This window comes from Apus apus, chromosome 1, assembly GCF_020740795.1.
Source record: "Apus apus isolate bApuApu2 chromosome 1, bApuApu2.pri.cur, whole genome shotgun sequence".
Lineage (NCBI taxonomy): Eukaryota > Metazoa > Chordata > Aves > Apodiformes > Apodidae > Apus > Apus apus.
In genome coordinates, this window is record NC_067282.1 from 184,877,775 (window position 1) to 184,889,866 (window position 12,092).

At 37.6% G+C, this 12,092-nt stretch overlaps 1 protein-coding gene across 3 annotated transcripts in view; it reads left to right on the top strand.

The window, feature by feature from the left end:
* PLXNB2 (plexin B2) overlaps positions 1-12,092 on the top strand; it is a 261,344-nt gene that overhangs the window by 190,821 nt on the left and 58,431 nt on the right. For all 3 annotated transcript variants that reach the window (XM_051623011.1, XM_051623020.1, XM_051623030.1), the window contains 6 exons: positions 857-1,007; positions 3,247-3,361; positions 4,057-4,159; positions 4,631-4,732; positions 8,481-8,573; positions 9,767-9,848. In XM_051623011.1, the coding sequence (XP_051478971.1) occupies positions 857-1,007; positions 3,247-3,361; positions 4,057-4,159; positions 4,631-4,732; positions 8,481-8,573; positions 9,767-9,848 (646 nt within the window). The remainder of the gene's footprint in view (positions 1-856; positions 1,008-3,246; positions 3,362-4,056; positions 4,160-4,630; positions 4,733-8,480; positions 8,574-9,766; positions 9,849-12,092) is intronic.

A 12,092-nucleotide genomic window follows, 5' to 3' on the forward strand; every position in this document is an offset into this window, starting at 1 on the left:
AAAACCCAAAATGTAACCCAACTTCAAATGGATGTTTACTTCCTGTAACATCATTAATGCCACTGTCTCCTTATGATTCCTTTACTCACAAAAAAAACCCAACATTGCAGCTCATAACATAGTGAACCAGTTTCAGTGAGGAAGTGATAACTGCCATTTCTACTGACAATACCAAGTGGAAAAAGTTAAACTGTATCATTAGCAGCCCTAAAGCATCATTTTATTTTGCTTTTAGTTTCTCACATGTATTCTTTATTATTTCCTCAAGGAGTTAAAGACTCACCATCACTCAGAAATCCTTTTGCAGCAGTAGTGATAGATCTCAGTGGGTTTTTTGCATGTGCATTGAGTCTTGAGGAAGCCATTTTTTTGTTTGGCTCTTTCAAACTCCAGCTTTTCTAGTCCATCCAGCCTGAGTTTCATTATTCACTTGTAACACCTAAGGTTAATGTAATTTTAATTAAGTTTGTCAGGATTTAAGTGTTAACCACTTTGTTTACTGTTGCTAAACTGGATGCTGAGGACAAGAAAAAAGGCTTTGGGTGTGTCTGTAAGGACGTTTTTGTTCTCAACTACTGCACTGACAGGACAAGAAATTTTTGTACCAGGCTAATTCAACATAGACCAAGCCTGGAAAAATTGAGTAAAGAAGGAAAGGTTAGCAGATGGGAAGAAATAAAAATTTAAAAGGAGAACCGTCTTCTGTGATACTAGCCAATATTAGCCAAAATATCACCACTGGCCAAAAAAACAAAAACAAACAGAAAAAGAACAGTTGAAGTTCTCTGGCCATAAATCTTACTGGGTCTTGATTAATTTCTTTCAACTATTTTACTCTTTTAAATTGTGTTTCCAGGTGGAACTGACTGTAAGTCCATTACCAACTTTGACTGAGAGTGACAAAGTTTTGTGCACATTTGGTGAAACAACCCATTACGCTCAATTAAAAGAAGGAGTTATTATCTGTGATCCACCTGACATAATTCCTCCAACACCAAAAGGTCAAGGTAAAGCAATATTGCTACCCTCCATGTATAATAAGAGGAAAAAACATAGCCTGCTGCTTCTAATGAGATGTACTTTTATGATGTCCATACAAGTTTTGTTTTTTGTCCTGTTCCAGTCCCTTTCCTCAAACAGTCTATTGCTGATCTTGGTCTGTTCAAACATTCTTAAAAAAAAAAAAAAAAAAATTGCTCAAACTTTTTCCATGTCTGTATTCACAAGCTGTAGCATTCCCAGTGTTTCTACCAGGAATCTGAAACAGGAGCTTAGCAGAGGAGTGGACAGAATCAGAGAAGTTCCAAACAAATAAAACCCAGCTACTCTAAATTCCCAATCATTCAGAGTTATGGGGCCAGAATAGCACTTCAGATTTGAAGTTTTTAATCTCTGATGTCTTAGTTTTGCTCTAGCCAGCTGTAGTTCAGTGGCTTATTTTCTGGTCCTTGTTACAAGGCTGTCCTTTCTCTCATAAAACCTCCCATCTCTTCTATTATGTGCCCTCCAGGTTCTGCAATAATAAGTCCAGCAGAAAAACAAGTGATCATATAATTAAAGGTGGTATCATTGTTCTGAACCACTGATTATATGCTTAAGATCTGTTGCCAACCATAATCCTTGTGCAATTTCCCAGATAGTGCTTGTTCATGCTTTAAGTTCATACATCTTGATGCATAAACACATTCAATAAAACTGGTTACACAGCACTGCATATTATGTATCAAGTTTAAAAAATAAAATAAAAAAATTACACCTTGCAGGGGTACCCCTGGGGATAACCCTTTTGTATGTATCACAACAGCCATGAACTGCCAGAGCGGTACTTGGAAGCACTTTTTAAGATAAGTTTCAGTTCTCTTAAGGCTGAAATAGGTCAAAATCCAGTTTTAGTTGCAGAAACGACATTAAAGTCTCACTTGTAAGTTTTAAACTACCTGGGGTGTGCCACGGGATCAGATTATGCTAATTGTTAAATCAAAACTGTTATTTAGGGCCAACTCACGTTCCCTAAATATTTTGTAAAGCAGAACATAAAGTGACTGAGTCAATAAACATGAAATCTTTATGTCCTCCAGCATAGGATGTGAGGCTAATAGCCTGCCAGGGATGGCATTAGAGTAACCAAGTCACCGAGAAATAATACAACACTCTGAGTTGTTTGCACCAGTGTCCATCTGAAAGGATGTTCAAAAGTAATACAAGGATTCTCAGAAGCTTGGCAGACACTTCAGCAGAAGGTAGACAGTTATAAACACAGGCAGTGATTTCTGGCAGCGTGTGACAAAAAGTCACTTACTGTTAAGAACATCAGTTGAGTTTGGAAAAGTCTAGGTTACTTTAGTTTCAGTTGGTTCCAATGGGAATAGGACATTTATAGAGAGAAAGGATGCTTTTTCACAGTCCCATTGTTAGGAAATCCCCTGGCATTCCTACCAGTCTGAAATACTCAAGGAGACCCAGAGCAGACAAAGGTGACTTCTAGCCAAGCAGCTGATGGTCTTCCAAGAACCTTTTCAAGGAAAGCAGAGTTTGAAATTGCCCAATAGCTTGTGAAATACCTTGTCACAAGGGCTTAATGATTTCTGCAAAAGCTATTTCAAACAGCTTCACTGAGGAAAGCACCAGTTTCTGAAGATAAATTTTCCAGTCTTATTTCAGTAATGATCCAGGCAAGAAGTACATTTGTGGAGAAGTTATGTAGGCCAAACTGAAGATCACAAGTGCCTGTGGTAACAGCATTGCAAGCACTGTTGGCCATTAACCACAAATATCACTTGCTTTAATTCACATGACCTTAGCAGTTTTCATCCACAAATGAAACAAGTAATTTTACATGCAGACATATTCATATTTAAGAAAATGTTTTCTTTAAAATGACTGTTCTTGTGCCAGTTTTCCTTTATGTTTAGTATTCTTCTAGACTCTCTAAAATTCTAGCCCGATGATAGCACCACTGAGAAGCACTTCAGTAAAACAAAGCTCTTCTGTACTTTTGCTTCTTCTCTTTATCCCATCTCTGCTTTTCTTCTGACAACTATGTGCTGAAAAATCTGTAAACCATAAAAAGACAAAACAAATCTTATAAATTATAACAGGTCATGAGATCCAGAGTGTCAACAGTATAGTTAAATATTTGCTTATGTCCTGTAAAATAAGAAAAATATTATGATTATATCATTCAGCTCAAGACCTAAAGAATTTACAGCCACTTAGACTTTTTTTTTTTTTTTTCTTTTGTGATAGATCATGTTTCGGTTCCACTTCAGTTAACCTTTGAAAAGAACAAGGTATTTTTTGCATCACATACTTACCCTTTTTATGACTGTGAAGAAGCAATGAATCTTTTCGAAAACCAGCCGTAAGTATTTCAGCTTCTTAACTCAGGTGTCTAGGCCCTGTGGCATAATGGTGTTTCAGGGTCACTGACAGCCAAGTTACTCAATCATTTCATAATTAAGCCTTTGACACTCTCAAAATTTGCCTTTTCCTCACATTTTAATGGAGTTCAAAAACGGTTGAAGAGCTTTAGGTGAGCTGGTAACATAAACCATGTGGAAAGGGAATATTCGTGGCACATATAATTAAAGGCCAGTTCACTGGATTGCCATTGCAGGTGAGCTCCATGGACATTTGCTTACCTTCTTATTCCCTCAAATGTTAGATTGTTGCTATGGTTGGCAATTCAAACAGGACAATCAAAGCTGATTCTGCCCAAGATGTTGCTGTTCCAGGGCAGGCACAGCCAACCCAAAGCCCACTTTGTTCATCCTTACGTATGAAGGTTGATCAAGGTAATTTCCAGTCCTCTCAGACCTGATCTCAAAGTTTTTGCAAGATGGTGTAGGTTTGTGATTTTTGCTCAAATACTCAAGGGAGAAAACAGCTTTGGGGTCCTTGAACTGTTCTTACAATTAAGTTTTAAGCTTAATATAGTTAGGACACTGTAACAGATTGATCTACCTTCTATGAATAAAGGTGGAATTTCATTTACTTTTTTTGTCAATGGGGAAAAAAGCCTGACAGTTTGTCATGACTATCATGTTATATTTGTAGATGCTATTCCTGTGCAAGCAATAGATGGAATTGCCAGTGGGACTGGAAGGGACATATCTGTGAAGAGTCCTCTTCAGTACAGGAAGTGATTAAACAAAATATGGTAATGTTTAAAAATAAGATTAGGTTTTATTAGAACAATATTTTCTTTGCTTTTTCTCTCATTTCAGGTAGTTGAATTAGAGATTTTTAAATTATTCTAAAGTTGAATCCAGAAGTGTAAGATTTTTCTTTTTATTTTTTAGTGACAGTGTGGGGGTGGGAATTTTAAGGGTATGATTGAGGAGGGGCAATGAGACAGAATAACTCCTGAAAGGATATTTTTATTCCTTTTACTATTTTTCTTCAATGGGAGGAACAAGATTTCAAGACTGGGAAAGATAATCACCCACAGCTTTGACATATGCTGCAGTCATTTTTAGCATGTCTAATTTGAAAGGGTGTAATCGAATCTGTCACTGTATTTTAAGCATGAAGCTCCTCAGAACAATCCTTCCATTGTCCGAAGGCCATCAGAGCTTGTTGTGATAAGACTTTTTATTTGGAATAACATATAAAATGTTTCTCTCCCCAGGAAGAAGAATGCCCACAGTTTCTAAACCCTAACCCTCCAATCATACCTATGGAGTACCAAACAAGGGTGTATTTTGAGGGAAGACATCTAGCTTATTATCAGGTAAGCAGATTAATTCAAATCTAGCCGTCATTTGAATTCCACTTAAACTGCAGCCACACCCCTAAACTAATACATTAGTTCGTTGTCCATGGTAATCCTGCTCATAACTGTTCTTAAAGAAGGGAAAAAGCTACACATTCAAATTCAATATAATGTTGGTTACTGTGGTAATCACCAAGACAGAATCAGAGCTGAACAAAACATTTGAATGACAAGATATGGGTTGTTGTTTTTTTTAAGAATGAAAGTTGGACCTACTGAAACAATTTTTTTTTTCATCTGATGAAACGAGAGGCATTTTAGGCATAGTGAATGTTTCATATCTTTTTTTTTTTAAATTAAATAATTTTTTCCTTTTTTTTTTTTAGTTCTGGAATGACATCACTCACTGTGCTTGATTCAGTTTTCACTTTTTAAACAAAAAAATGCATTCAGAAATTAAGTGTTTCTTAGTCTGGAAAAAACAATCTTCTGCTTGGGTTTTTTTCATGGGTTTGACCATCAAACCAGAAGAGCAGGTATTTCCTCAGCTGTAGTAAAGGCTTTTCTTTCTCAGTATTTACTTCCAGAAAGTAAATGACGAAGCTTCTAAGAAGCCAGAGTTTGACTCCAAGCTTTTAATTGTTTCTTAACCTAGACAATGCATAAGAAAATGCATTAAAAAAAAAAAAAAAAGTGCTCAGAAACCAATTCTTAGTTCTTAACAGAAACTAAGAGCAAAACTGTTTCGGTGTTATCTTTGTCTAAATGCAAACTGGTGATAGATACACTGGATATTGCACTGATTTTTTTAACTATCAGCCAAGAGAAAGAAGGCTCTTGGTTTTTGAGTTGTTCTGGTTTTAATTGGATTTTGTAGTTGTTGTTTTTTTCCTTTGTCAAATTGAAGTACTGTATAGCTTAGAACATCCTCTATCACCTCTGCTACACCTCCCAAGGGGTGGACAAGGCTAAACAGGTCTGGAGAATACCACTGTAAGAAGGATATTCAGAGAAGAGTAAATTCTGTAGTAAAGGGTAAAAATCTGTAAATCACATTCTGTGACTCTGTAAAAAGCAACCTGCAAGCCCTACAATCATATGACAACCGTGCTGTGTATCACTACACTAGACATCTATCAAGACTATGCTATAAGAACCTGTGTTCAAAAATAAACATTTCTTGCTGGAAGACCTTAAAATACATGTAAACAAAGAAAAGCAGTTTGGTGAATTTGATCTGTTCTCCGAGATGCCAGGACTGGTCCCTGGTAGGATGTCTGGCTGCGTGCAAAATGTGACACACAACACTTGTCTTAAGAGCCACAGCTCTCTCCTTGCTAAAAATGGAAAAACATTCTGAGAATTTATTTTATTTAGTATTGTGAAGAGCTGGTTTTCTGCACAAGACGAAAATCTTACCCTCCTCTCTCAAGAACAAATTCAGGGCAGATGCATAATCTAGTTTATCATTCTGTGAATAAGCACTTTAATCTTTCTGAATTACTCAAAGAGGAAAGGAAACGAAAAAGCTTCTGCCCTTTTTTTGCCCCATGTTTGGTATCAATTCCATTTAACAAAGGCAGACACACCCTAGGGGACTGGATGCTTTGTCATGGGTAGCCGTGTTTAATAGTTTGCCTGCAGAACAGACTTAGGATGCATTTATTTAACTTGGAACTGGGAAGGCTTATGTGGAATTCACATCTCTGTAAGAAGTAAGATGAATGCAGAGGCCCTACGATGGAAAGATGCTGGAGAGCAATGAGTGTCAAATGATGCCAGAATAGTTCTTCTTAGGTGAGAGCCACATGGTAGTGTAATCTCTGTCATGGGAGCAGACCCATAAATCCTGGTACTAAGGTGCAGTTTTAAGCCAACATAATAATGGCTTCAGTTCCAGGACTCAAATAGGCACACACAGTGACTACACCTGGATACACAGACCTCTAAGTATATATGAAAACAGAGAAACAGTGCATGAAATAGTTGTAATTATACAGGCACTCATGCCTGTGGGGTCATGCTATCTGAAGCAATAACTTTGGTTACTACAAGTTCATCCGAGTAAGGGCATAGCTTACACTCAGCCTTTCGTAAACATCTCATGGAAGGCAGGGTAGCTTGGGAGAAGCCATGGATGAATATTTTGTAGGGGTTGGCCCACAGCCCAAATGCAAAATAGCATGTGGCTTCTTATGTGGAATGATTTTGCCACTGGATATGCTGGGCACTACAGTGTTTGGAGGTAGCAGTCATTCAGATATGAGGACATTTAAGGTATTAATTGATTAGAACACTGGAATATATCCATTTTCCTCCTATTTTTCTTGACCAAATTCTGGTTTAGAAAAAGAAAAAAATCAGTGTTCAGTTGATACATTGAGCTACTAGCTCTATTATCTTGGTTAATCTGTGCTTTGCTTAAAAGGGCAATGCACAGCTTGCCTTATTGTGGATGACTAAGTACACTAGCCAACATTGTGCATATAAGCATCCCCATTTCCAGGTGGAGATTAGTAGAGAAGATTTGGGCTTACTCCATGAGTAGGAGAGGTGGATGGCTTTGAAAACTATTGCAGAACTGAGAGTGGAAGAATAAGCTCACACGTTTTGTATGTACCTCTTACTTTGTGTACACTTACAGTACAATAAATAAATCTCCTTGTGAGGGCTTCCACTGGAGGGAAGTAGACGAAAAGGGGAGAAGCTGTTGGCTGTTTTTTCTGCCTGTCCTTCACCTGAAAGAATTTTGGTAGGAAGGAGAAGTAAATCCAAGCTGTTATCATTCTCTTGTGAATAGCCAGGACAAGTGGTTGAGAGGAAAGTTAAGTACTTATCAGTCATATTGCATGCAACTTCTGAGAGGCGTTCTCCAGCTGAGTCTTTGAAAGACTGGCACAATAGAAGAGGCAGAAGTGCCAGCATCAAGATAACCTTATTAACCCTCCAAAGATTTTAGTTAAAAGTGATTTCCCATTTGGATTTGCCTTTGTTATGTGTGTCTGATGTGTAATCCACTTGTTTGCTGTGTGTCTCTTCTTGCACCCAAACTGCTGAATGTGAGCTCTTGTGGAGAACCTAGTGTAGTGTCTGCTGATTTCAGCTTGCTGCAGGTGGCAGCTGTCATGCACACTGAAGCTCCTCTTCTCTCCCAGCACCTTCTGTTAAGCATGTAGGAAAGCCTTATGAAGCAGCAACAGAATGTGAACACTTTTGAAAAATGCATGTTATATTGAATAGTATCGTAGGGAAAGCGAGGCACTTTTTTTTTTTTCAAAGACTGTCCTGTGAAAACATAACTGGAGTCGTGGTGAGGCAGGAGAAACAAAGCCAGCAAGGTCTGAGAGATGTTCATTCCAGTTCCACATGTAATTGCATTCCTGCTCTCCCCAGCATCCCTGCAGGGAAAACCTTAAAGGGCAGAACTCACACAGCTCTGTTAATAACACATCTGATGTGTGAAGACATCCACTATTCACATCTCTTGGCTTTTTCTTATTGCTCTGTGAAACAGAGTGCTAGATGTATTCTTGCTTTACTTGGACTGCTTGGTCCTTCCACCTTTAATGACCACTGGAAGGGTGCAGCAAAGTAGCAGATTGCTCTGGCTCAGTGTTTCACTGCCTTTGTTTTCAGGATTTTAGCCAGTTTGCCTTCTCCATTTAGTATTACTACTTCCAGCGCTGAACAGGATATTCCCTCATGGTATTTTATTACACTTTGTGATGCTATATGAATTCTAAACTGATTTTTTTCTCCTCCACAGGATAAAAAATTTGTGGTTGCAAACAGCCAGTTTGAATTTGAAGCTCCTGTTGATGAATCAGATGAAGGAAAATTTTCATTCATGAGTAAAGAGGTAAATGCAATAATATGATTCTTCTACCAAACATGTTCAGTTCTTACAGACCTGTTCCAGTGTCCACATGCATCCAGAAATATATAGGTAATTTTGGTTTCCCTCAGAGAAGAAAGTAATCTCTGATGGAGATTCTGCTTTGGCTTAAGCATTACATTTAAGGCAGCAGCTTTGGCTCAGAGTTCCTGGGGTCTCCCCTTAAAGCCCTCGATCATTCTCCTTGATTCCTCTATCTATGCAATCCATGCATTCGTTTAACTGTCCCTAGAGGAATTTGGGACCATTACTCTTTTATTCTTCACATTTTTATGCAATCTGGTAAAATAATTGAAGATAAAAGATGAGAACTTCAGAGCTCTGCCTCTCCACAGTCCATTTCATTATCTTTCCCCTTTTTACATCTGTAAAATGGGAATGGCAACCATAGGTTGTTTTTTGGCTACTTCCTAGCTATGCTTCTTTCACTTTGGTTTGTTTTACAGAGAAAGAAAATAATAATAATAATTTTAAAAAATGTATTTAGCAAGCTCAAAGTTGGACTCACAAATATTATGCTGACTTTAACCTTTATGTCTTATAAGCATTTACTGAGTATAGCAAACTAATTGGCATTTATACAGCATTTGAGCCTGGCACAAAGCATTTACTTTATAAAGCCACTGTATTTTAATTTGCTCTTTTTCTTTCCCACTGGTTGTTATTGCTTCTGTCTTTCAACCTGAGCAGAAGCTCATGTCTTGGAGCATGAGAACCTTGTGCTTTGGCTATAATGAGGGGATTGCACTGCAAAAGATGCAAGAGATTTCCCCTCCATGTGGTGCAAGTCTGCTGTATCCACAGAAGTAATGGGGCCAGATGGTGTGGGAAGGGAGAACTCAGCAGGGTCAGCAGCTATACTTACTGAATCTGAACAGTACCTTTGCTACTTGGATACTCTAAATGTAAATTAAATTAATGAAAAGCGAGTATTCAGATATTTCTGTCCCTTGGTACTTAAATTCTGACTGTGAAGGATTAGGTTCATTAAAACATTATTCTATAAATGTATTTGGCCAAGATGGAAAAAAAGACCATAAAATTTGGGATAGTTTCTAAAACCTTCACAGCTCTGATTACTGAGAATCACAGAAAACACGTGAAATTAACCTTGCCAAACAAAGGCATAAATATCTCTATTGTGTCATCTTTTCTAGTTCTCCTATAGTGCAAATGAGACCTTACAACTTAACTTATCTGTAAGAACAGATAAGGTCAAGATTGACAGCAAACTAATGGGTAAGTATGAAATATGGGATAAAAGGGAGGTTAATTACAGTAAACAGAAATCTATTCCTTTATCATTTGGAGTCACGTGAATAAGAATGTTACCTTTGTGTAGGTTGGGTGAAACAATTAAATCTGACAGATCCAAAGTTATTAATACTAAACTCATTAATTAAACATCAGTGTTATATATATTAGAGGCTGTTTTAAATATACTACCATTATTTTCAAGTTTGCTTTTGCTCTGAAGGGCAATCCTAATAGCAAGGCTTCTCAGTTAAAACATACTTAAGTAGTTAGATTTTTTTTTTCCAGTGGCCTTTTCCATTCCCCAACAAACTTTCCCCCTCCGACAGCAGAAAGGGGAAAGGGGATCGTTCTCATTGCCACGCACACGGACTTTACCTGAAATCTCAACTTTGAACTGTGTCTCAGCTCAGAGAGGTTCTACAGACTTTAAATCTGCTGTTGATCAGGAATACACAGAAATATTCAGTATGCTTTCAGCTCATTACTTTATTCATTTATTTATTTGGCAACAAAAAGTATATTAAGTGCTTTATAGCACAAAGACTTGGTCTCTGATATAAATTCCTTTATTAATATAAATGTCTGTATTTCTTTCAACATAAAATGATGGAGTTATGTCCGTGAGACTGAAGTTAAAGGTATAATATTACACAAATTGTGATGCAATGCATTTGTTACTTGTGTGATGAGTCAACATCAGGAAAACTAGTACTGGCCCTGAGTAATTTCCCCTGCAGATCAAATCTTCAGACCATATTTTTCCATCAGTACAATATTTAAAATTATTCCCTTTTTTATTGGCATCACTGAAGTATGTTTTTAGAAGATTTTCCCTCTGGCTCTGTGTGTGCTATTGAAAGAACTTAAAAGAGGACCTGGCATGAATGTTACAGGGAGGTCTTATTACAATCTCGCACTGTCTTAATTTCCATTCCAAAGGCTATGGTGTTTAAAACTGCAGAATTCTGACCAAATGTTTCCAACATCTTTTTTTCCCAGTCTGGGAAAATAGAGAAAAAAAAGAAAAAAAAAAGCAGTAGCTAAATCATTAAAGAATGATTAAATTAAATCATTCAGATTGAAATACAGGATCCTTGCAAGAGGGGAATTATCAACAAATGTCTGGGTTATTATAAAAGGGATTTTTTTACATCCACATTCTCTCCTGCTTTTACATTTCCTTGCCATATGAAATCTGGACCATAATGGTTTTTATGCATCTTGAAAAGAATTGGCTTTGGGTATATGGTTTGCTGCTGAGAAGCATCTTTGAACCTGCCAGTGAAAGAACCCTTTCTTTGTATAACACTTAGTGAATGCTAAGTTACGATAGTGTTTTTACCTCTTGAGCCATCAGGGGTTCTGAATAGTATGAAATCCAGTATATCCCTTTTATCCTTTGTCCTTTTTATCAATGATTTCACAGCTGGGATCTCAAGGTGATGGATAAGAGTTTGAATCTAATGAGTAGCTTGCTGCTGCTACATTTAATGAGCTGATCAGTGAACAGAGGGAGTGTTTAATGCTTTAAGGCTGTAGCTTTCTCCGTTGCATTTATGCAACTGGATGTGAGGGATGTTGCAGTGCTGACATTCTTTACTGATGGATGGGATGAAAATCTCCATCCAGTTGCTGAAGGATAACAAAATAATTCAGTAAGCATATTCCTGTGCCATACCAGATGGCCATGTAGTGATGTGGGTGTAACACAGGGCTTAGGAAGGCAAAGTGAAGATTTGTTTAACAATATTACCTGCTCAAGTCCCTCTGTGGTTGCAGCCTTTCAGAGTGCTGGATTAAGAAAGCAATTCAGTTCCTGGAGAAGCAACTCACAGCATAGATGCAAGGAAAAATTCTTCCTTGCCACTGCCCACACCATCACTTCTGCTTATAAAAGCAAATAGTACTTTACCAGGGCTGTCAGTCTAGTGCTTTTCCCCGCAGCTGCATTCATCTCCAACATACCAAGTGAACGCTTAGCACACAAACTATTGTTGAAAATATTGCTTTGGTTATATTTGTTGCTCAGTGACTTGTTGCTGAGTATATGAGGCAAATGATGGTTCTCCTGATTTGTGCTCATTGATTCATTGAGAATTCAAGATAGGAGTGGAATCAAATGGATGCTCTTTCTCATTGATTCACTGTTACAAATACTAAAGTCCCTTAGCTTTGCATATACCTCCAATGGTGTCTAAACTGAGTTTGTGCTGGTAAAGCTGCTTG